The 27,024-nt window shown below is 40.6% G+C and overlaps 2 protein-coding genes across 2 annotated transcripts in view; both read left to right on the top strand.

Annotated features, from left to right (window-relative positions):
• The window catches only part of LOC139926893 (annexin A1-like), a 161,874-nt gene that overhangs the window by 96,991 nt on the left and 37,859 nt on the right, over window positions 1-27,024 (top strand). The window lies entirely within an intron of this gene.
• On the top strand, window positions 8,366-8,767 carry pmchl (pro-melanin-concentrating hormone, like). The gene has a single exon (XM_071918780.2). It carries the CDS (start codon window positions 8,366-8,368, stop codon window positions 8,765-8,767), a length of 402 nt encoding a protein of 133 aa, XP_071774881.1.

Below are 27,024 nucleotides of genomic sequence, written 5' to 3' on the forward strand. Positions count from 1 at the left end.
AGGATTTTTGCCTTCCCTACCCTAATCCCTTTTACATCACTCACAGTTTATTTGTGTCCACACATCCTTATTTGAAATATCACACATGCTCTAACAGGGTGGATTGATTTGTCCTCAGATGCACCTGATGGTTGTACCAAAGCATCCCGTCATGGTTTGTTTCCCCAAAGAGCCTCAGTACTTGGGATGAAATAGTCTCTCATTTCTAACAACTGGACAGAAAATGAGACAAATGCTTAATGTGTGTGAGTATATACTGCATAGGCTATAGTTTAGAATTATTTCACCTTTCTTTAAAAATAGAATTAAATAGGCTTTAAATAAATAATTCATCAAAAATAAAACGGTGGCAAATATTTAGTGTGTGTGTATGTGTGTGTGTCTACCAGTGTCTGTGTGTGTCTGTGTGTGTGTGTGGGGGGGAAATGGATGAAAGGAGCTCTCCTCTCTCTCTCAACAATTATCGTAAGGTTCTTAACCCCAAACTGCTCCAGTAGAGCTGCTCAGTGGCCAGCAGTAAAACGCTGTGGTTGTACTGGGTACCTCAGCTGTGTATCCAGCAGTAACAATCCAACTGTCAACACAGTATGAAAGCATAAAAACAAATCATCAAATCATACACATAAACCCACAATACTCGTTACATGGACTGGAATAAGCGTGTGTGTGTGTGTGTGTGTGTGTGAAGGGTTGTTGGGTGTCAAAGTCCAGTATCATGTATTACGTATCTATTTTGCAACAATGTTCAGCATGCAACTGTCACTATGACCTATTCTTTCGCAACTGGCTAGTTCTCAATATGTAGAACTGAATAGGCGTATTATTAAATGAAATCAGTATCACTTAAATAGCAATGCACAATCAATATTACAGGAATTTATCTTTGTAATATTGGTGCACAGACATGGAAACAGTAATACACACAGTGAAAGGACGGCAAGACCTCACATCCTACTCAGATTAATGTCAATGTTGGCTACATTAATAAAATCAAAACAGACTTAAATGGTTCTTTGTCTGAAAGCTTGTCTGCAATCTGGGGAATGGTAGATTTCTAAATAGGGATGAAGGATGAAGGAATGAATCATCTCTCTGTGGTTCTATCAGGTGAGCACAGAAGCATATCGCTTGGTCTCCAGGAGACAGCTGTTGGTGAGAATAATGTCCCCTGAGGTGCAATTACAGTGAAAAGAGATCACTCTCTTTCTTGTCATCTGAAGACACTGTGAAAATGTCTTTCCACCCATCCATCCTTTCATCCATCCATTTTCTTGCCACTATAATCCGGGTCAGGGTGGCGGCGGTGAGCAGGGCGAGCAGAGCAGCCCAGACGTCCTTTTCTCCAGCAACTTCCTCATGTTCCTCCTGGGGGGATCACAGGCGCTCTCAGGCATGCTGGGAGATGTAGTCCCTCCAGCATGTTCTATCTAGCGTGTGTGTGTATGTATGTGTGTGTGTGTGTGATAGAGAAAGCTTGTGACCATAAATGAGGACCTAACCGGCGGTCAATCTCCTGATCCCTTTTACCCTCAATTGTTAATAAGAGAGAGAGAGAGAGATATCTGAACTCTTGGGGCAGCAGCTCCCACCTCACCTGAATGAGACAGGCCATCTTTTTTTCTGGGACAAAATCATAGTCTAAGATTTGGATGCGCTGATCCGCATCTTGACCACGTCACACTCGGCAGGAAACCGCTCCAATGCACCTCGGAGTTCACAATCTGATGAAGCCAAAAGGACGGTATCGTCTGCAAACAACAGAGATGCCACCCTAATGTCACTAAACTGGACACCCTACATACTTCGGCTATCAGAAAACTGTGGCAATGAAAGAAGGAGTAACGCCTGCACACTTGCTCCATGCCACAAAAGTTTAATAGTGACAACGTTTCGATACTTGGATCTTCGTCAGGTCAAAATGTTTGAAAAATGGAAACCACACCCATATTTATACATCATGCACACCCATAGGCTGACAAGCTCTATGATGGCAGGTGTGGTTAACCATCCAAACCGCCCAGGGTGATAAACATTCAAAAATAATTAACAATTCAATAAAGTACATAGAAAACAGATACATAGAGAAAAAAAATGCCCAACCCAAAAACTGTTCCCAAAATCCACACGAAGAGACGTGTCACACACACCTCAGCGATATCCAGAGTCTTCAGAGTTTCAGGAGACAGTGCTGGAGGGTGAAAATGTGGATTTGAGTGCCTGACACTCAACCAAATTTTCAATGTGAGTCAAGCGTTTTGCATTATATTACGTCATTTAGCAGACACTGTTGTCCAAAGCGACTTACAATAAGTGCATTTTGTCAACAGTAGTCAAACCAACTGTATATCACAGTCTTCATCAGCTATCTGTTTTGCGTGCTGCTTTTGTGTTGCTATGCACCTTGCGTTTTTCCACTTGAGGCGCCTTGTGTTTTTTGGAAGAGCACCTTGAGCGCCCCAAGTTGAAAAAAGTTCAACTTAAAGCAGAAGGGCACCCACTTCTGTGGTGACTCTTGTAAACAATAAACAGAAAACAGCAGGCCTGGAGGCAGATTAGTGCTGCACTCTAAATTTGCAACTCTAAACATTTTATCATCAATTTATATTGTTTATAACAATTGTATAATTAACTAAATCACGTTAACCTTACTGTAGCTAGCACAATAAACAACAGCTGGTTGAGTGACCGACAGCTGATTCTGTTGTTGCCTAAATTAAAAATTTTGAATGGCAGTGCAGCGCGTCTGTTGTTAAGTGTTGTTCAGCCTGTTCTTAATTCTGCTGCCACTGCATCAGACCAAAACAGAAAAAAAAGAAAAAAAATCAACACAGAAAAAATTATAATTAACATCATAATACACATTTAGAAAAAGGATCGTTATGGTCCTCAGTTCTGATTCACTGAGTCACATGCAAAACCGTTGAAGTACCTGATAAATACACATCTATGACTGCATAACTATCAATTTAAATATTATTGCATTAACCAAAAATCACCTTTCACACCACTTTGTTAAGCCCACTGTTCAAGAAATATATTGCTCGATAGAGGCATAATATTTAAATATCATTAATTTAAATTTGAGAGATCTTGTTGTAATAATGTAAAATGTTCCTTTGCTAGTCTTCTTTGATAATTCCATTTTGTTGGTTTTTCCTCTCTTTAAGCTGGATTGTTGTTGTTTTCCTTTTTCGACTGCTCCTTTAGCACCCAACCGCATACCTACCATCCGCAATGTCTAAGCAGAACCTCATGGTCCTTATTTCCACCACACAAGCTATATATAGCTGCATTCACCATGGTGTCAAAACAAAAGTCTATGCTGCAGCGTACTTCTATCATCCCCCGAAGGTGAACATCATTTTCTGCAAAACTAAGGATCAACGAATGCTCTCATGGAGTGTGCATCTCTTCGGGAAAAATTGCTATTTGAACATTTTATTACTTTGCTCTGCAACCTTGTCGGTCCGGTTACATGTTCATTGAGAATCGCATACCATTTATTCATATTGATGCAAAGCCTGCTAAATTTAACATTCAGCGCTTGTTACCGTGGATATGAGACATAGACACAAACCACCGAGTCTGTTGCTGAGAAACAGCAGAGGAGTTCCACTGTCAGACAGCCAATATGTCTGGAATAGTCTACCTCCACAGCATGAAGCGCAGTCAGAAATCTAATCAATGTTTTATAGACGCTAGACTGTCAAACTGTGCTTTGTCATGCCGCACAAGCAAATAGGTGTCCACCCATTAGTTTATAGTGATCTGTGATGATTTAGGTCTTGCCACAGTTGGCTATAAATGCCACATGTAGTAAGCAGTGCAAGAATAGATCAAAAGTTCATGGTAATATCGACGTTATGTCAATGAAGGGGTCAGGTATTCTTCAAGAGTACATGCTTTTCTGGAACAAAAACAATACAATCCAGCTCTTTAATCACAAGCAATGCCCTTATAGCAATGGTATCATATAGTATCAACAGTATCAACACATAGGACAAGCCCATCGCTATTTATAGGCCAAAAATAGCGTAAGTTTTAGTCCCAGAGCAAATGTGTAAGGAGCTTTTCAAGCAAAGCATTTCTAATGCTCCAACTCCTGAGGCTTGGAACAACATTCCCCCACCCAGTATTAACGTTGTGGCTTATGTGCGGTCACTGAGGCGAGTATGATTTGGAAGGGGATCAGATTCTCCCAAGCATGTCCATATAATTAATTCTTCCGTCCCTTCATCAAAAAACATGTCGCTCCGAGAACTTCTTCACAGGGTTTCCTCTCTCCTCCTAACGAACACACAGGGCACTGATGTTGCTATTTCTGTAGCGCATTGTGATTACATGTTGACTGACCATCTCCATGACTACCAGCATCTCTGCAGATCTATTGATGAGATATGAATGTGGTGGGCTTTTTTTTTATTTATTTTTTTCTTCCTTTTCAGAAGCACTCAGAGCTGAAATCCTGGCTTTGCTTGCATAGCATTCGCGTCTCACGGCTCAGACGGGCACCAATTTGGAGATACGGCCTCTGTGGGAATTCTGCGCACTCTTTGAACCAAATCACCCAATCGGGAAGATGTGGCACCAGATCCATGACATGGCTTTCATCCATTTACTTTCATCTCCCCGTACAGTCACATCCTAACCTCAGACCAACTTGTACCTCTGCCATTGTGAGGGTCAGGCTCTAATATCTCAAAGCACTGGTCTGAGCTTTCATCTTCAGGCTCTTCAAGGTGTTTGGGGTTGTGTTGGCTGCCATCATTATTATCTTCAAGATACAGATACAAAAGATATGGCCATTTTATCATTACTTGCAAAATAAATCCATAGAGGATTACAGGAATTATGGTTTCAGCTTTTTTTTTCAGTGATGGAGAGGAATTTGCATTTTCATTCCTGTAAATGCAGCCCTCTGTTGCTGCTTCTTTGAGAACATCCCTCAAAGTGCGTCCAAGATGTCCTGCCTCTGAAACGGAAGTCCTTTGTGTATGTCCCGCTGCAGAAATCCTCTGTAAGCGGAAGAAAGCAGAGATTTCAATCACTCAGACCTCAAGACCGGCTGGCAGAATGCACTGTGTTGGAATTTCAACAACATAATTCAATTTGTGCCTGTTAATACGCGCCATTCATCACTGTTAGATCTGCGCGCTGTATTTACCTAGCTGGAATAACACTTGAGCCTGCGCGGTGTGGCCTGCCCCTTGGTGTCGTAATAAAGAGGTGCGCTGCTGTGTGCAGAAGGGGCCAGCGTTATGTGAGAGCCACTGTCTCCCCTCAGTACGCGGCTGGGGTCTTTTTCCCCCTTCAAACCCCTGAGCTGAGGCCTCGTGTTTTGGTTGGCGTCCATCAGTGTAGTCAGCTGGTCTGCACATCTTGGCCTCTCGCTTTGAGAAGGCCTTTTTTTCTTCTTCTTCGTCGTCTTCTTCTTCTTTTCAGCGATGTGTAGCACTGTTGCAGTTAATAGACGATTCTCTGTGACACACAAACACCTCCAGCGGGTTTCGGCTGCTGCCCTCGCGCCCGAGGGCAAACATGGAAAGTGTTCCCTGTCTCCGCTTTTCTGCTTGTCTGTTTTCCAGGAAAGCAAGGAAAATGATTGGATTATTACATTAAATTTATGGAACGAGGTGTCTAAGAAGATGTAGCGTTTCATGTCGTGTTTCATCAGGTATCTATGGAAGGATCCACTAGATTGGCGTGGAGAATGCTGTATAGGAATGCAAAAATACAAGCCTCTCACTTATGTTATAGAGACAGGTTTGTTATGGACATATGGCATGCAGCTGTAGTCCAACAACCACACAAGTCAACCAAGAAAACACCTGGTCACAGAGAGGAGTGAAGAGGATCAGACTCCAACAGATAAATATATACTCTGTTATAGCTACGGTATCCACAACACTACTGGACACAAACACAGGTCAACACTGTTTCTTCATACGGTAAATGGGGAAATGTAGGGGGTCAAACTGTTCTTGTGTAGTTTATGGGAAGAGGAATGAATGAAAACAATCTGAATATTTTTGTTAAGGGGTTATATGATCTTTTTATTAGTCCTGTTACTGGTAGGCCTATCATGTGGATTTTTAGAGGTGTTGGCAGAAAATTATAGCGAAGTCCTAAACTGTTAAGCTTCAGTGGAGTGTAAAATATATAGGCAGGAGTCCTGGCTATGAAAACCACTATGATGAATGAATATAACATCTAGGCAATAGCTATAATGAGTACAGTAAGTATGGCGAACAGTCCAAAATCAGAGTGAATGTTTCTTCATATTCCAGTGATGTCTTCAGCCACTCCAAAGCTTGTTTTCCATAAATTAAAATGATGTAGTTTGGTGGCATCCTGCTCACTTGGCTGAGGTGCATTTTATGTACTGTAACAGCAATATACTGGGTTTGAATCCTTGCTGCATCATCCCCGCTCTCTCTTTCTCTCTGTAATGCAGAAAAATAAACTTGTTTTTAGAGAAAATTATGCATTCTGTCTCCTTGATCGCTCACTCTAGCTTGTCTTGTTTCCGGTCACTCTGTCTGGATGTACAGGCAGTTAGAATGATTGTTTTTCCCATCAGCAAACTAAAGGAGATTTATGGTCAAGATGTCCTGTTTTAGTCATAATGAGAGAGAGCTTAAAGAGGGGAAGTTCAAACCGTGACCCTTCTCCTATCGTAAAGACTTCTTCATTGCTTTATTTATGTGTCGAGTGAGTTTCATGTTCCTTTGGCCCTTGAAACCTGTTAAAAACCCATTGGATAATTAAAAATAAATACATAAGCATCAGTGAGAAAATAATCATTATGTTCATCATTCCTGAAAAACCTTTATTTTACAGATGGTTTTCGTCCAAAAACAGCGACACGCTCTCATGGATCGTAACACCTAACTGTAAAGGAAGAGCTCCACCCATCCCATCAACGATACATATGAAGATCTGACACTTAGGAATGAAAGATAAAATTAAAACAAAACCATCTGTCTCCAGACAACCACACAAGGCCATTTAGACAGAAACAAAAACAGGGTGTAAAGGATTATCAGATGCCAGGCTTTTTAGTAGCCGCAAGTCTGCCAACAACCGTCCATGCAGAACACAGACATGGTTTTCAATAAGAAATGGTCCATGGCACTTCCCATCTGAACTGTCCAGCTGCACATGACCAATACTAAAATAACCTTAACAATTTAATAACACAAAATTATATGTCTAGTCATCAAAGTTTTGTAATGTGCTGCAAACCATACCAGTAAAATCCCCTATCATTTGAACTAGTCTGTTGCTAACTGTACAAGTGTGGACAAAAACTGACAAAAACAGAAATGTGTGATTTGAAGCAAAACATGTGCTTTCAAGTATTCATAAGCTGTCAAGAGATACAAGAGATGTGGTATTCACAGAGAAACATCAACCTCTGCTTGAGAGGTCTTGGTCGGACGACATAACTACCTATTTCAAAGTTTCCTGGAACAGCAGTTGACATGAAAATATCTGCATAAATTTCGTATTTTGTTCACAAGTTGAATACATCTCTAATTCAAACCTCACATGCATGCATTATATTAACTTATTTCATCTGCATGTTATGTAAGCACAGGTGTACAGAGTTCCTGTAACACCCATCTGGCAAGCATAATTAGGCAAGGATGTAATTATGCTTCGTTCCAGCAAGTGATCAAATAAGCTTTCATTTCAGGGCCCAGGGAACAGATCTAATGCATATTCTCTCAAAAGAAGCATTTCGTATCTTCACTTCAGCCTTAATCAGTGGAACTGCTAAATTTCCCTTGACATGTCGACACGTCGACAAAGACCTGCCACAAACACACAAACACTTCAGGAATCATTTGTTTGCTTTGTCTTGCTGTAATCCCATGTTAAATCCCTTATTGAACGTTGTTGCAACAATGCCATGAGAGGACAGTTTATATCTTGGAGTATCTTCAACCACAAAGCACTTCACAGGTGAGTAATCCATCCTTGTTGTTTTAAAGGGCATGATTTTTGGATTAATGTCTTTCTTTGTGTCACCTATTCAAAGAAGTCCCACTGTTTCATCGTCACAGTCTAGAGATCGAACCCCACGTTGGTGATAATTTTAATTAACTTTCAGCCAAACAACACACTTGAACACCGCAAGAGTTCCAAACAACTGCCTTTTACTGCTTTTGGCTAATATCCTGAACACAACAGGAGAAGCTGTGATGAAACAACTAAGCGTCCAGCGTGGCTAATCCTGTATGTCCAAAATGGTATAAAAGAGCGCGATGCGATCTCAGTGTCAGTACAGCAAAGCAAGTGCTTGAGGAAGCAATTAATCCGCCAACGCAGCACCAACTGAACGTCTCAGAAGATCTTCACCATGAGGCAGTCGGTCATGTCCATCATCTTCGCTGCAGCGCTGTTGTTTGAGTGCTACGCCTTGTCAGTGGCGATACCCATGATCAAGACTGAAGACAGCTCCTTGGAGCAGGATACTTTTGGCTCCCTACTGAGCGAGGAGGTGGCAGAAAACAGCCTTGGCGGCACAGATCCGGCCGTTGTGAGCAACGGGCCCAAGGTGATCGTCCTTGCCGATGCGAGCCTGTGGAAGGACCTGCGGGCGCTGTACAAGGGACAGTCCCTCCACAAGCAGAGAGCTGGTGAGAACGGCCTGATCCTGGACCGCAGAGACGTGGGCCCGGACCAGAGCGTCGCCATCATCAGAAGAGACACCATGAGATGCATGGTGGGACGGGTGTATCGACCATGCTGGGAAGTCTAGAACATTTTGTTCCCTCCACCGAGGCCTTCCCCATCACATTTGTCTAAAAGACCATCCGCTGACCAGATGACTCCACCACATCCTATCCTGCCTCATGATGAGTTGTAACATAGTCCATGAATGTATGTATCTGTATCTGAATTAATGCAGACCTGCAAATAAAAGTCATTGAATTGTATCTTATGTCTTGTGCTGATTTTGGTATCTGTCTGTCTTACTAAACGTTAAAAGATAGGTCTAGTTTCATCCGATAGGGATTAGAATTGCACTTTAAGATATGTTCATCTGTAATGGTGGCATGCTTCACAAACTCTATTCTCAATTTTCTTTTTTAAATGTATATATAGGTGTTATGAGGGAACATTCACGCCAATAGTCACTCCAAGAACTCTACCATTACTACCAATGAAAAATAGCAGTATAATTTAGCTAAATTCCCCTTTAAAACACAAAGAAATATAGTCCTCAATGGTTTCAGATTAAATGTTTTTATCATGATTGATTATCCAAATGATGTATTTAGCACCTGCCTTTGCATTATAACTTACAGTGAAACCAAAGCCGGGACAGACATGGAAACAAAACTAAAATTACAGCCAAAGCACCGCTGCATAAAATCACTGAGAAATCACAGAGGTCTGAAATAACCCATAATTTTGTATTCCCACCAGCTTTTACATTCATTGTTCTGTTATTCTGGTGACAGTATTTTATTTTCTTCTTTTAAGGAGAAACTACACACAAGACTCACATTACTCACGCTATTAATTTATGACTAAGTGTAGTGTTGGTAGAAAAATGGTTTGGAAAGAAAGAGAGTGAGACAGAGTGAATTATTACCATTATTTACTATCCCTCATTTTTTAAATCCAACTGTAATCATTTACTTTCAGAAACATGCCTCAGCATGTGTATGGCTAAATGTCAACATTAATTATTTCTTCACAAAGTAATTTCTTGAGTTGACAGTGATTGCTCAATGCCCTTTTATCTGCAATTATAAGACAAGTGGAGAACTAATATTTGAAGTTTTTTCTGTGCATTACGGTGGAGGATTGCGTGCATGCGAAGTGACTGTCTATCATGTGCAGTGTAAAAAGAAAGTCATTTGGGATGAAAGGAAGACATGAACACAGAACATTGTCCTCAGTACGTTTCAACCACAGTGGGTTTCAATCAAAGAGGATGTTCAACATGCATTACCAAGTTTCCATTGTATTTTCTGAAAAGGACCTTCTCTGGGGTGAAAACCTTTACAGGTGGAGGGTCTGGAGGTTGGAGAGACTGAAGGGTCAGTGAAGGAGAGAGGGGGGGGGGCATGACCCTTCTAATACTGAAGGGGGTTAGATTGTCCTTAGCAAAAAAATCTAATTTTCATTGAATGAAATGAGGTTGCTGATCCTGAAAGGGACTTTTATTGTGAAACAGATTTCAAAGTAAAAGTAGAACTTCCTTTCACATTGGTCTACCATGCTAGTATAGGATCAATTGTAAATTTACAATGTACAAGCCAGAATGAGCGGGTCACGGCCACCTCTGTGCAATTAAAGAAAAAAACTGATACAAAAGTGTAAGTATAGTATGAAGTTAAATATTAGCTATCAACAGTAAGTGTTGCTGAGGCTTTAAAGGGATGAACCCTAAACTTAAAATTTTTCCCCGAACCAATCAGTAGTGACTGACATAACCAGCCGCTCTGATGTTACTTCAGTCGACACCCAGCCAGTTAGCCACTATCCATGAGCCAGCATATTTACCATCTTTACCAAGAATGTCAAAAATACTGTTTTTGCAAAAACTATGCTGGTTAAGGAGGTGATTTCAACAAATCTATTCTGCCGAAACAGCAATGAAAAACTGTTGCACGAACGGTTTACGCCCACAAAGGCGTTGATTGACTTGATTGTTTCTCCGAGCGAGAACAAACCATTAAGCAGAGGAACACCAGACTCTCGCTCGAGACAAAATCTGAAAAGTGGCCGGGACGCGATTCAGGAGTCTGGAACCAGGCTAGTATTTTATAGCAATATCAGAGCAATGTTGTCCTATGTTATCTAACATATTCCCTGTAACAGGTGCAGTATCAGTTTTGTGTAGGTTTAGTTTTGTGTAGGTTTAGTGTACGTTGAGTGGGTATAATGGAGGTTTAGTTTTGCTCCTCAGGCCTAATCCAGCAAAAACATCTGTGATGGGAGGAGTCCACTTGATAATCCCAATGACACGCCCACTTTCACTCAGCTCCCCTTTCTCCTAAAAATCAAAGACAGAATTCCACGTCGGCACTTGTTTAATAGCATGAGAATTTGTTACATCATATCCTGTGTACAGGTAAATGACTACTACTGTATGTGTATGTGCAATGATGGTTGGTTCCAGTGTGACGGAAAACGTTTTGTCTGATGACCAAAGCAATTGAGAAAGCATGTCCAATGGTACAACCATCCACCCATAACCCATGAGAATTAAGGTGTGTGTTTTAATTATTTCAAAGCATTAGGCCGGATGATTTCCTGATCTCTGCAGTATGAGTCTCAGCACCTGAGTGCCGCCTGTCGCACATCTGCCTTCAACTAGCAGAGGCACAACTTAATTGAGAATGGCCTTTATGGTTTAAAAATCAATCGAGATTGGAATTAACCTTCCTGATGTTCTATAATCATTAATTAGATGCCATGAGTTGTCCAAATGGGCTCGTTATATCTGCTGTGGCATGATGTGCACACCCAGCCAGGCACAGCTGTTAATGAAGGTCCGCAGTTTCAAATGGAGATTCGTTCTCGGATCTGTGACCGGAGTAGCTTATTAGCAATGATGGTTTAAGAAACTGCTCATGTTATTATTATTTAATTTGTGGATCTTTGGACTGACATGCGTGTTAGATGTTTGAATAACAGGCTTCAAAGTTTAGAAATGTTACTTATGTAATTGCATTTGCAAATACACCAAAGTGTTTGGCGGAGTGGCTACTCTGCCACCTCTACAAACAGAATGAATCATAAATAATTCATGCTGTAGTGTAATTACAGAAAGGGGAATGAATGTCCGTGTGTGTATGTGTGTGCACATGTGCATGTGTGTGCATTCATTCATGTGTGTTGTCATGCATATGTGTGTGTGTGTGTGTGTGTGTGTGTGTGTGTGGGTGGGTGTGTTTGTGTGTGTGCGTGTGTGTGTGTGTGGTCTCATTGTGATTTGAGGATACTTACAGCTCTTTTCCTGATGGTAATCACTGGTTATAAAATCCGATCTGGTGCCTTACAGCCAGCAGAAAGGTTCTGTTGCTCGATTGCTGCCGGTCTGTCAAAGCCGTTCAGCCAACAATCGCAGAACTTGGGTGAAATGAACATTCCTCACAAAATACAGAGCGAACAGAGCAATGAGTCAGCAGAAAGGAGGAAAGGAGGATATTTTTCTGGGAATGTCTGTGCACCTTTCCGGTATTTGAGAGGCAGCATCTGGATAGAAAAAAAAATAATTGAAGACTTCGGTTCCAAAATTACGTATTCACCATTTGGAAAAAAGTGACACCTACTCTGACAAAATAACTGATTTAAGGATAATACTATTTAAGTCTTTGTTTGACAAAATAAAAACACTTTTACAAAGTAAATCCTCTAGTTTTTAGAGATATTCAAAGATGAATTTCAGGCAATGGTTTTCCCCAAAATGGATGTACAGCATTTTGGAAATCTTCAGCAGTTTTTAATCACCATGGGGGGGAAAGAGTATGATTTAAGATATTACCTTCCTCAGAGACGCACATCAGTATTGGGAAAGCCTGTATCCTTAAAGGGTAACTTAGGTATTTTTCAACCTGGACCCTATTTCCCCATCTTTTTGTGTCTACGTGTTTGTTTTTGCCACTGACAGGCTCAGATTGTTATTATAAGTGTCTGACAACATTATGGAAAGGACCCTACAGAGAAATGAAACGTTTTTCTTTACCTTTCGCTTGATCCGGTCTGTGTGTAACCAAGTCTCGCTCAAGTCTCGCGAAAGTTGAGTTGTTGCAGGAAGTTACACACAGACCAGATCAAGCGAAAGGTAAAGAAAAACGTAAAATTTCTCTGTAGGGTCCTTTCCATAATGTTGTCAGACACAAAAAGATGGGAAAATAGGGTCCAGGTTGAAAAATACCGAAGTTACCCTTTAAGGATACAGGCTTTCCCAATACTGATGTGCGTCTCTGAGGAAGGTAATTAATGAGTCACCATAATGTCAGGGAGGTAAAGTCATATCTCTGTTAAAGGTTCACTGATGTAGTTTTGTCCAATGTGTGTGAACACTACTTGCATGTATGAAGCCTGTGCACCACAAACAATTTGCCATAATGGAGGTGCTTTGACTTTAATTGCAAAAGACTTGCTCTTTTAAAATAATGGCAAATTACCAAGACAGCCTTTTGACATTTACATACATCATAAGAATACGCACTACTGATAAGCATTTTATGGGAAGGTGTTTTTTTATAGATAAGTTTAGCCAGGGAGTCACATCTGGAAGCTGTTGGACAAGAGACTGTACGAGTTGCTCTCAGCAGCTGGTTATATATATATTTTTTAAATTACCTTGGATGTTATCGGTCTAACAAATATCTAGTTAAAATCTGAAATGTTTGTCTAGAGTTTTTTATATGATTGATTAGCATACTTTACTAACCCGTAACTCTAAAATGAATTACAAATTAATTTGGCTGACTCCAAGCGAGTATTTGCCAAAATACCCATGTTTAACCGTTGAAGGACCTCAAGAATAAAACACTCTTAAATTGAATTAATAGTGGGCAAAGTTGGACAAAAGCAGAATACCCATTTGTGCTGAATATTTTCAGCACAAGTATTGCGGCAACATCCCCCTCTCCTACTTTGCACCATCTTGTTCCTGCATTGAAAAAAAAGGTGTAAACGAGCTCAATGCTACCAGCTGTGAGCGTCTTGGGAAATTCAAATATAACACAATAGCTCATCACTACAACTTAACTGATGTCACTGCTAACACTGTTACAGCCTCATCACAGAATTAAGCCTACATGTGTCAACCTACATAACAGAAAAATCAAAGTCAAACATCAGAGTAGATACAAAAAAAATGTACAATTCAGGAAAGCATGCCTGTCTTTGTCCAAACATGCAGGTCAAGTGAACTGCAGACTCTAAATTGCCCACAGGTGTGAAACTGAGTGAGTGTTTTTGTCTGTCTGTGTGTGTTGGTCCTGTGATGGACTGGCGACCTGTTTCCCTGCCTTCTGCTCAATGCATGCTGGGATAGGCTCTCACACACCTGTGACCCTGAATAGGAATAAGCAGGGATGGAAAATGAATGAACGAATGAATGAGAGAATAAATGAGAACCCTTTTTAAAAGAAAAATCCTGACTACATTTTGGCCAGTTGCAATCACATAACTTGAACGGATAGAACGGTCATTCCCATTCAAATCAACGTTCCTGGATGTTCGAAGCGGCGGCCATTTTGATGTGAACCGTTGGGCTAGCTTCTGTACACCGACTTATACAGCAAGTCACTGAGGTGGGAGGTTTTACAGCAAGAACCAAAAGAGCTTCTCTGTCTCCTCGCTGCCATGCTAATGTTAACTAGATGAGCTAGAGGGAGAAGTACAGTCTTTGATAATGCTACGTTAGCTTCATTGCTAACGTTAGCGTTCAGTTGAGTTTTGACAGTTTGCTAACAGATTAAGCAAGTGTGACAGACTTTACAGCCTTAATGCCCAGACTTAAGACCAAGACGAAGTGGAAGGACCGTTCTATCCATTCAAGTTCTGTGGTTGAAATGCTATGATTTAACTTGCCAGAGAACTTGTAAAATTGCTGTGTTAACTTTTCCCTGATCACACTAGCTTAGTAGCTTCTATCTGTCCTGGGCAAGGTTGGATGATGTGTTTAGGGTACGCGACAGAAGACGTCACTTGTTGTTGCTTTAGAAAAATGGCAGATGAGGAGTTACTGTGGCCGAGTGTCCAGTTTCTCCTATTAATGTATAACACATTTTCACGACAAGTGATGTTACGTAATGTGCTCGATTCACAAGGACGCATTCCGGACATTGTGATTGGCTCGCTGGCTCTATGTGAAAGCGTATTACATAAGACTCTCGGAACGTTTGTGTGCTTGGTGCAGGAAACTTACCGCTTTTGTTCACACTAGCCTCGCAAAGGAAGGACTCGGTCTTGAGGAGGGAAATTGCCGGATCAACTTTTCTGGAAAATCGACTCCGGCTCCTGTCGCACATGACCCCGACACAAAAAAGATTTCTGGTTGAATCTGCATGTGTGAAAGGGTCTGCTATCTCTCTCATTCTGGACATTACTTTTCACCGACGCTGCTGGCATAGCCGATTTTTTCTAGTTGAATATCTGCGGAACACAAGACAAACCAGTGGATAAATATTTATGTTTATACAGCGAGAATATGTTCGATTTTCTTTTAAATGTAACCCAAAGGCAATCCAGTCACAGACCTGTGTTTTATTTCTCATTTGTTACCTTTAAATCACCACAGAAAAAAAACAAAAACAGCCTAGTACCACAAGCATATCAGACGTGCGCAGTTCAACAAGGACCGTTGAAAATCCTACAGTCTCTTAGCAACATCAGCACATGCAGCTTGTCCTTCTGCCAAGCATAAAAAATCTATCTCTTGTTTATTTACCTTGCACTTCTGTTATGTGAATATACTAGGAACATAGTAACATTTTATTCCATCTTTTGGTTATCCTGGTATTACCTTCTGTTTCATTGCTTGTAATGTTGCTGATGTAGGAATTTAAGCTCATTTGACTATTGCACTGATTTTAAGTTGTTCTGGATAAAACTAAATGCCTAAAAATGTGAATGTAAACTTGACATTCAGCCTCGAGCAGTTACATAACGATGGCAAAAGCCTTGTTCAAGGCCGTTACTTATTGGTGATTTCCCATTAAGATTTGCATTAGGCTTCATAATAAACGCTCGGCCCACTACTGCTACAGTTAATCGAGGGATTAAAAGGCACTTTGTATCCTCTGCAGGGAGGCATTGTAAGGCTTGCTTGCTTTGCCTGTCGTTTCTTCCGGAAGAATAGCGCTATTAATAGCTGAGGAACAGCAGGGGAAAGGTTAGCTATCCAATGAAATTGTCTTAACGACTTCATTATCAAGGGGTGTCAAGCACCGGCACAGCTCTGCTGTCTACTTGGTGCTATATGCTGTCGAGTCCCTTTGCCCCTGAACAATCCCATTCTGTACGATAAGGCTCTTAGAAACCTCTGGATAGTTGAACTCAGTGAAAAGGGGATTGGTTGGTGTGGTGCGATACTTCTATGACCAGGGATTTAAACTAAGAATTAGAATCAGAATAATTTAATGGCAGAATACAGTAAATGTACAGAAACTTGACTCGGGGACAATGCAGAGATTGGTGTATTGTCAATTTACAATTTCACAATACAAACTGACACAAGGATTAAAGGACATCAATCACAGTGCAAGGTACAGAGTCGGTACCTGAGTCAAAGAAGTTTATGTAATTTGTCCTGTAATGGATGCAAGAAAATCATAATTATTGTAAAAATAGAGGCCATTTGAGAAATATAGAAAATTCACATCTATGCCACGACACTGTAATATTCAGTATCACAAAGGACTGGCACAAGCACTGACAAATTAGCAGGCGATCAATCATAAGATGGCACCATAAACCACTCAACCCAAGTGTTGAGTTGATGAAACCCAGAACATTTTCCATGGCTTGCCATAACAGCAACCTGAATGCAAAATGAATGTTGTGGACTGTCTCTCTGGCTGATTCATGATGCCATTAATCTCACCAACACTTGTTTTGAAACCTGAACAGCTGCAACATTGTTTTTGTAAACAGGTTCGCTTTAAAAGTCACAAGGAAACGGCATTTCGATGGTGTCTTGCTTTGGTAATTCAACATATTTCCGGTTGAAACAGGATGTCGGGGTGGGATATAATGTGGGACTGGTCAAAAGTTCAAAATGTTTTGACATAATCTTGAGCTGTCCCAAATTTTGGATTCTTCAAAATGAATAAATTCCAGCTATGGTGTCTTAGGGAAAGGAAACTGGGGGTTTTGGGGGTGAACACCCAAAAATGTACTGCTGTTGTATCATGTTCCCACTTGTATTGTTGTAACGTTGATCACTTTGAAAGTTGTGAAGATGGTTTTATATGATGGGAGGCGGAGGTCCATCTGTGATGATAATATTGGTTGAAATTTTTATGTACGTATGCCATGAAGCAACCACCAAAAACAGGAAGTAAAAGTTAAAAGAAATGGAATTTTCATATTTATTGTTAAATAGGTGTACATTAATAAGGAGAATTAGCGAACAAGGTGAAAAGGTCATTTTTCATTTCACTGTGACTCTAATGGGAAGTTTTAAGATTTTTAGAAGCCTATCCTTCTGATCAGTAATATGCCTCCTCTTTGGACATTCAAACTGTTTTCATGCAGGAGTGTTTTTTCGTAGCTGAGAAATTGACATCAGCATCCTTCCAACATTTGCTAGCGATGCTGATTCAAGTTAAGCTAAATCACCATTGCCGTCTTAATCACATACAAGGCATTTCAAAGAGTTCTATTACTTTTCCTTATAATTGCTTCAGCTATGGAAGTATAGTATATTCCACAAGCATTGCAGGAGGCTGGTGCAAATTTATCACCCAAGAGAGGGGAAGGGATCAATAGGATATAGGCTTCTAAATATCCTGAATCTTATGCATAAATGGAAAATAAACTGATATAATGAATCCAAATTGTTCACACATGAACAATTTGCAGATAGAAAAATGTGGTTTTGTTTAAGATCTTCGCATTTATACACAGTTACCTTTGAAGTGCATCTTTTGAAGAATATTATTTGTGAATAGCTGGTTGTAGAAAAAGCTGTTACAAGAATGAATGATAAACAGTACAAGCAAAACTATACATTTGATTGTAGTTGCTGCTACATAATCACTGGAAGCCAAACAGACAAAATGAATCATTAAGACGTCTGGCCAGATATGCAGCACCTTTCAAATTTTGATTGCTTCCTGTTGTGCACTCTGATGTACAAAGCAGAGCTCGTCGTATTTTTGCCATCACAGAGGACAGAGGGATTTGGGTTCAACTTGTCAACATTTTGTATAGAGCCAGGCTTTTCAAGCTGTGGCAGCGAGGGCCGGGAATTGTCTGAAATGCCTGAAACAGCTGACAAAGTGAAAAGAGGTGAACACATGAAGTCTAATTATAGCAGGAAAGGAGTCTTGTTTGTTTAACAGTGCTCGTTTTGCACAGTTTACAACAAATGGTTTTCACCCTCAATGGGGCACCTTGGAAAAAAAACAAAAAAACAAAACTAAACAAAACAAACAAAAAAACAGAACATCTGGAAACCATTTTTGGCAAAGTGATTATTCTGTCTGGGCAAATCCCAGATAAAAATCAGTGCATTGTTTAACCAAATTCCAACTACAGTATTTTTTACATCATATGTAGCTTTCTCGCAAGTGAAATTGATTAATGTTGTCTGCCAAATCTCATATTGAATTATGGACTTTACCTTGTCAAAAACTCTTATGGAATAACTTCCAGTGGGTAATATTTTAATCCAGTTAAGAAGTTAATCTTGATCACTTTAATTAAAAACAGGATGAGTTTTATTAACTTGAAATGGATGAGGAAAAAACAAGGGGATTTCTGGATGACAATGTCACCCTTTAAACTAGGACTCCTACTGGTTTGCCTAGAATGAACCTTAAATGTTGATGTAAAAAAAAAATAGTTTTTTGAGTTCCTAAGTGATGTTTCTAACCACATACTGCAATGAGATGGTTGACCTACAGGCAGAAAAACAAGCTCAGGGCTTGTTTCCATGGTGACATGTATACAAAGTTTGGCTATTAGTCTTTACGACAGATTATTATGCTGGTGATTAAAAAAAAAGAGGCAAATAGATTCCAGTAACTTCATATACTCAAATACTCAATACTTGCCCATGCTTCCTTTGATCTGAACTCTGATTTCCATTTTGTGGGGTGTTTAAATGTTTACTCTGATATTCAGAATTTCAGTTGGATATTTTCATTAACCAAATTGTCCCAAAATGGTTTGTTAGCCACATTAGCTAAGTCAGCAAGTGTCTCATAAAACACATAAATCACATAAATCGCTGTTAGATAAGATATAATAGTGTAGCAGAATTACTGGTAGCTCAAGATCCAAAGTCCTGTAAGGAAATTCATCTAAAATTGAATAAGCATAGCAGAATTGGTTTGTCTTTTTAGGTAAATGCAATTACACTAATTTCAAGCTTAATCCATATTCCATTCAGTCAATTTAGAAACTCTGAATAAAGCTGGCAACGATGTTCTATACTTAAACATGAAATTTGTTGATTTCGATTTGCTACTGATCATGTTCATTTGATTGAAACTATATCAGATGAGATGAAAGCGCTATCACCAGGAATCTTCTGCAGGGCAAGCTTTATTGTGCCTTTGATGCCTTTGTAATGCATTTGTGATTCAGTTGAGCAGCCCACAGTGTATTTTTATCTACAAATGTATGGAGTGGTTAAACATCCATGATGCTCAGAGGCATCCAACTCTTTGAAATTCATTGCCATTGTAACAATCCCCACTTTGTTGCTTCAATCCCACAATTCTGACTCTATTTTCCCCCCCTCAGGGTTAGGGTTATGATTTCTTTCAGATTTCTGTGACTAATTAAGCACACCATGAAGCTTATTTACTGAAGATTTTGTATGACTGCTTAATTGGGACTTAATCTTGACAAAGATATTTAACCCCAGACAAATTCAGTGGATTGCAGTGGAAAACTGCGTGCCACATTAGTGTTTTCCTCTGCCATACTTTATTGATCCCTGAGGGGGAAATGTACTTCCTGTGCTGCGAGAGCAGCACAGCGCCCCCTGGAGTTGGAAGCGGTTCAGTGATTTTACCCAAGGACAGCTGTGCAGGAGGCACTTGGGGTCAGGAGGAATTGACTCACAGATCCTCTGGTTACAGGACGGCCTCTCTAATCACTTCAGCACCCTGGTAACTCAAATTTGCAGTCGTAGTTTGCACACTGACCAGTAAAAGCTGGCTGGCATAGCAGTATTGTGCTTAATTAGTTCAGAAAATTTGCAAGATACCAGATAATAATTGATAATAATGCCTAGTACACAGATTAATATACCCAGCAGAGTGAGGAATATAGATTTGGTCAAGTGTTTGGCTCAGTATCAAGGTTATTAACAGGTAAAGTAACTTAACCATAACTACCACAACCATAATCCTGTTGCCACCATGTTAATATTAGGCCATTTATTCATTATTTTGATTATTATTATTACTTCTCACTCACTTTCTTCATTTATATCCCTGTTACATCATATCATATTACCTATTATATTGTAATATATATTTTATGTATAGTATAATTTTAGAATATACAATATAGATAATATACAATCTAGATTAATAAATGACTATACTATTTTGGAGGTAATAATGGCTAATAGCTTCAATAATATTCCACAGTGAGTTGAACTTTTATTTAGAGAAGGTGTACGTTTTTTTTTTAATCATGCGCATCTTATTTTGGACTGAAACTCTTCAAATATTTATACTTGCAGTATCCGCTCTGCCGTCTTGTGCCACAAACATTGCTTTTAATCCTTAGAAGTATTGCATTATGTGCAGTGACAGTGACTGGCTCTTTGTGAATGAAACCTGATATGTAAATCTAATAGTTTGGTTCATCTCAGTTCTTTGCTCCCTAATATGATCAGCCTAATAGTGTGGTCAACCGGTTACATGGCATCTGGCGCCACAGGGCTCTCCGATGTTCTGCGCTAATTGAATTCCTCTCAGTCAGTTTAAATAATCAGTGTAACAGCTCAACATGTTGTAGCTTGACTAGCTGTGACTAGCTGTCACCAGAGACTGAGGGCATCAGATGAATGTCGTGAGCAAACTTGCAATTCTGACAGAGAATTACAGAATATTGCTGCTGTTGCATCAAATAGCTGTATGTTCACAAAGTCAACTTTTCTAGAAACAGTCTACATTTAAAGATTGATATTCATGCATTTATAAAATGTTATTGGGGGAATGGTATGCCCAGTAAAGCTTTCAGTTAAAACCGTGAACATCACCAAAATTCTCTGTAATTCAACTCTATCTATCCTGCGATCTCAAGCTGTTAAACCAGCAAACCCTATGTTTCTTTTCCATCCTTCTTTATTGAGCTCTCTCGTTTATTGAGGGGTGGCACAACATCACAAATCCCTCCTTATTGGCTGCTTGTCCCCGCCAAAAAGGGAACACATCAGATCAAACCATGAGGCTGAAGTGCATTGCCTAAATATCCCAAAGACATCAGAGAAATGACATACTAGAAGCTATAGCTTGTGCCAGTGAACTGAAGACCTTTCCAGGCCTCCTGAAGCCCTTTGCCCAGAGAGAGAGAGAGAGAGAGAGAGAGACAGAGCGAGAGAGAGAGAGAGAGAGGGAGAGGAGAGATAACTCATGAGAGAAAGCTAACTCTTGGCAAGTTAGTTTCTTCTCTCTTGGCTTTGTTGCTGACTGTGTTGATTTTCCACAGTGTTTTTGCTGTGTATACTTTGAGCAGGGCTTCCCAGAAATGAGAGAGAAGCGGACCAGCAGGAGAGCGGAAATGCCTCACACACTATGTTGAAAACACGCATGGCTTGTTTCATGTGCTTTTAAATTTCGATTAAAAGGCCGGGTATCATCTGTGTCTCTCTCAAGGTAGCTGTGATGTATATTTGCTTGTATATGATAGAAAACTCTCTGGTAAGGGAATTCAATCAGCCTCTCCTCCACTTCAGCATCTCTCACGTCTTACAGAGTGCCGTTTGCTTTCAGGAGCCTGTCAGTGTGTGTGAGCGACACATAAGGAACGGCTGCATTTTATGGGTGATCGCTTTGATCTGAACTGCCGCTGTGCTCGTGCGCTCCGTTGATCTCGGGCTGACGAAAAGAAAAACACAGATTATGAGGATAGATATATATTAGATATCTTCTTGCAATCTCCCTCAAAGGCCCACATCTATCAAAACATTTTCGATTTACTGGACACACACGTGTGGATTTTCCTTGAAACGATTCATTGATTCATTGCAGAGCCTTACTATTCTCTTGTCAAATATTTCTATCCGTTATTCAATTTTTCAGCGTCTTGCACTTTCCTGTGGCAGTGATGAGACTCTATGGATCGTGGTTACATAAGCTTCTATTCACAGACACACACACACACACACACGCTCATGCACACACATACACACACACGCACACAATTCACACTATTCCATCTTGACCACCAGGGTCTGTTGGTGAAATGACCTGTGGAGGCAGAGCCCTCGTCTCCTCAGACAGACTGTTCCAGCAGAATTGCAGTCCGCGGCCTCCACAGCTGACTCCATCATTCAGTCCCAGGTGCCCTTGTCTGGCTCCATAGGACTAGGTGACATCATCGTCACCCCCCCTCTTCCCCTTTCCTCCTCCCCTGCTGACTCTAATGGAGGCCCGGAGCTGGTGAAGGGGCCTTGTGAATAATTTAGGAGCTCTGGTGCACTTTATAACCTGGCCTGCAAGGCTAGCCGGGACATTCACCCTAAGTGCATTAGTGTAATAGTCGGGGAGGAAACTAGCCTTTATTGACTAATATAATCAATAACTGCGCTTCTGTTCGCAGAGTCCCTGGAGGTGCTGTGTGTGTGTGTGGGATGATGGACTAACTACGAGAGAACACTCGTGTGAGTGACAAAAAATAACCTCAAATAATTATGCTGCGAGGGAAATTGGTTTATCCCCATTCTTTGCAAAACAATGCGCAGATGTTGTCGGGAAACAAACAGCTGATGAATAATTGGAGTCATTTCGTTCATTCATGTCTTTCCTGGTGACGCTGCTGAGTGAGGAGCCATCTGTGACAATCCAAAACATGATATCCCCAAGGCAAGAGGGTGAAACTCCATCCAGACAGCGCAAAAATGTGTCTGTGGCGACCAATTTTCATAGCGAGGGCTGTGTAATCAAGTAAATTCAGTGTAATTTTTGAGAGAGGAGGAGCGATGTGACAAATGGGAAAATTATCCAAGGCGTTATCTTCTCGAGTAAATTGACGGTCCTCTTGAAAATATTAATTTAGAGGAGGAGCCCATACCTTTGTGAGGTGAAAGCTGAAGAAAAAGAAATGAGCCCATTCTAATTTACCAAAGTGCTTACTCAGCAGGGTACGTGGAAAACCCTTTTGCAAGCCCCCTGGTAGAAATCAACAACACGAAAAAAAGAGCACTCTCACAATTAGGCTGCTTCTGGTTAACATGTCCTGGGAAAGTTTCAGCAACAGCAGATCCATCAATTCAAACAGGTTTGGTAGCATAACAGGTAGCATTAGTATGCATTATTTGGGTCAGCTCACACCTCAGCTAAAAGTGTCCGGGTGAGTTTTGATGATGCACAGGTTCAACAGTGTGTTCAGGGATTCAGGTTGGTGAAGAGGTGTGTGTGTAGGGAGCAGCAGTGGTGCCAAGATGCAGTGGCCTTCTCCGTTATACCCCCGTCGCATGCAGTCAACAAAGGAGATGGCCAAGTGACCCCAGAGGTAGATTTACAACGTGTCAGCAGGACAGCAGTGCCCCCCCCTCCCCCTCCCCTTCCTCCCTCCTATACCCCGAGGATTTATCACAGCACAGAAGCAGTATTTGCCAGGCAGCCTGACTCACCAAACAGGTCAAATTACAACACAGACACCACTCATAAAAGACCAGTCACGTAGGATATTTACATTGCTTTTAACTCAAATTATTTCCTTTTGTAAAGCACCTTGTAACTCTTGTTTGGAAAAGGGATATATACATAAAGTTTTACTTACTATTACTAAATAACTGGTTTTCTTGCTACTTTATAGTTATGTGGAAAATGAATAATTTCAACACATGCTAAAAGATCTTATGTTAAGGTTTTGTTTTTCTTTGTTTTTTTTCCTGAACGTATGTATGAGATTGAAAGAATGTCAGTGTGCGGGAGTGATTTTTTTTTAAGGCTTTTAAAAGTAATTTTACTCTGGGAATCTAAAACAAAATTTGAGCAAGCCTTTGAAATACAGCGTTACGTGATGGCTCATAAACCCACCTATAGTAGCCTACTTGTGTCTGTACAATGTACTTATGTTTTCATGTGTTTTGACATCACACACTGATTTAATTGCCCTGCATCAGTTTGCTATGAAAGGCCTCCTATCATCGTACAAGGCAGCGGTTCCAGGAACAATGTAGCAACAAAGAAGCAAAAACATGGCATTAAACTCTAAGCAGTGCACTAGTACAAGATTCATGGGCAGTCTTGCTCTCATTATTTCTCATATCGTAAAAAATCAAAACAAAAACACTGGTACCGTTCCCCTAAGTATAACAGCATGATTTAACTTCTGATAGTTATGGTGCATAACAACATTAAGTTAATAGCCATTTAGTCATTATTATTATGGCGCATAATGATGTTAACCTACAATACAGGGAACGGTTTCACATCAAGAAAGCACAAATTATTGGTGATTCAATGCCTTGCAAAGCACACATCAACACATACCTGGCCATAGTAAGCTGCGTTGCTGCTGCCAGATCAGTAGATCTCAAATCCAAACTGAAATCTCAAGAGCAGCTAGTCAAAATCAAGAGAGGACACGTAGCCTAAAATCATTATCATACACGTAAGAACAAACAGAGGTGTGACCAAGTCAACTTTGCTATCAACTTCCAAGTCCACGTCATTAATGTCAAGTCCCAAGTCTAAATGTAGAACACTAAGTCAAGTAAGAGCAAATCAAGAGTCCAGTATCAATTTAGATTGAATTGAATATTTAGGACTTTTCAATGTAATATTAATTTAATAGGATACAAACCTGGTGCGTCATGAGTTTGATTCCTATAATCTTTCAATCTAAGTCAGTTACACAAGCACAAGATCTTTTGTCAAGACTTTAGAAACCTTTTCAAGTCATCAAAGTACAAGTCAAAGTCAAGTCCCAAGTCACCAGAACCAAAGTCTCAAATATTCTCTTCATGCATCAAGTCAAGTCTCAAGCAGTTAGTTCATCAATATTAGGTGATAGAAGTTCAGTTTATGAATGTATGTAGATATGAACGACAGCACTCCTGCTGCTCCTGTCTGCAGTGATTCAGCAAACGTTTTCAGTATAACCTGGATTGTTTGAGGAGAAGATGACTTCCTGCTTGCCACTCAAACCTTTCATGGAGAAGTTAGGTGGTCTGGAGAAAATCCCGCTAAGTGAATTGGAACGAACCGAGGAGCAGCGCCTATTCACACCTGGCTGAAACACTCCACTGTTCAGGCCACAATAGGAGCCTTTCTTTCCCTCATGTGACATTGAGCGTCAAAGGTCAGTAAAGTTCAGGAAGCACATGATTTTTATTTGAAAGTCTATAAATTGTGAAAATGAATGCCCCTGTGTTTATTTGTGCTTCACTCCATTCTCAAGCCCAGAGGCCTCCTTCTACTTGCCAGCTGCCGACCTATTAGCACCCCACAGAAACCCTAACGTTGCCGCCGTGGCCCGGCTGTTTGTTTGACTTTGTCATTATTGAATTGAGACACGCAGACTTAGTGGATGGGAGGTGAGAATGGGCATTGACTCATTTTGAAGGGTGCACTTGTTAAATCTCTGGCCATCTTGGATGATGTTTAGACTGAGGAGGAGTTCCAAACTCTTGACTCTGGTCTTGGACAATCCACTTTTGGGTGAGTTCTGTATTGCTGAAATACTATGAGGTCTGAAGCCAAGCTTTGCATTCTTTCTGGACCTCAGTGCTGACTCATGAATTCACTTAATGGGGAGAACTTGAATAAACATAGAAAAGGACAGACACATTTGTGCTTTGGGGCAACTGAAATGTGTCTGAGTAAGGTTTGGCCTATAAACATCTTTAATCTGTTAAATGTCATTCGGGATCTTCTATAATGTGAACTGTACAGGTCAGTATGATATTATATTATTCATTGATTTATATATTCTCACAAGTAGGGTACTGGCAAATGTGGTCTTTCAATAAACAATGGCTAAACATCTTGAGCTATATTGCCACTACGCTTGATTTTCCACCATAACAAATGTCACACAACTGAAACTTTGTCAAAGAGCAAAAAAGGCCAAATAGTGTTCCAGGCAGCTGCAAGTGTATGGTTTGGAGCTCCACACAGGAGGAATCTGTCTTGTAAACCGATATGGCTGCCCAGTCATGACCTCAGCCTCCAAGCATGAATTCTCAGTATGATCTGTGGGTTTAAAAGCCTCGCTTTCCAGGGTAACTGAGACTAATTATCATGTGTCTCTGTGGAAAACAACAGAGGGTATGGAGCTGGAAGGATGAAGCAATATGCTCTTAAAAGGTACCCGGCACACCTTCTGTCTACATGTCATCTCTGTCAGGAAGCAGATGGATCCGCACCGCTTAGTCACGACACCAAATCTCAGGTCAGTCTTTTTGCATACAAATTTATTCTACAGTGCTTCTGAAACTCCCAGAGCATGGTTTGGCTGTGTTTCTACATCAAAAGACATACGCAACTGCTGCCATGTGCAAAAAGCAGCGCTGATCTTTATATGCAAAATTTACTTCTCATATTTCACTGTATGAACTGTGCGCATGAACTACAATAAACCCAAATTCCCAATGTGCCAAATGTTTTTCCCCCCCTCTTTCGATTTTTCTGATCTCAGCTTATACAGCAACAGATGTAGTCAAGCTGTTATCCAGCAGGCTTTTGAGTGATGGCCTATGATACTGATGATGAATGCAGCGACTAACATCATGGAGACGGCAGGTGGTCCTGTAGAGCCGAGCTCTCTGGGCGTCCCCTCGGGGGGGCTTGGTGGACGAGGTTCCCCCAGGCCCTCAGCTGTGGATGGGTTAAAGTGATAACAGCTCCCACTCTGCTTTGTCCATTAGCCTTAAATACTTGCGGCTTGATGTGATCAATTGTAATTGAGGTTGTGTGCTACATCGTGGCTTATGAGTAGCCTTAGCATCTGCTGCTTACATGAGATCTGCATGTGCCTCATGAGTATTGTATTGTCAAGACCAATACTGTATCCCCTTGAACAGAGCCAGAGTTGTGACTATGCTCAGAAATGTAGCATGGCTCAACTAAAAAGAAAAAAAAAAAGTTCCTAATTTGAAATGTTGTAAGATTCTCAGTGGGA

Source organism: Centroberyx gerrardi, chromosome 2 (assembly GCF_048128805.1).
Source record: "Centroberyx gerrardi isolate f3 chromosome 2, fCenGer3.hap1.cur.20231027, whole genome shotgun sequence".
Lineage (NCBI taxonomy): Eukaryota > Metazoa > Chordata > Actinopteri > Beryciformes > Berycidae > Centroberyx > Centroberyx gerrardi.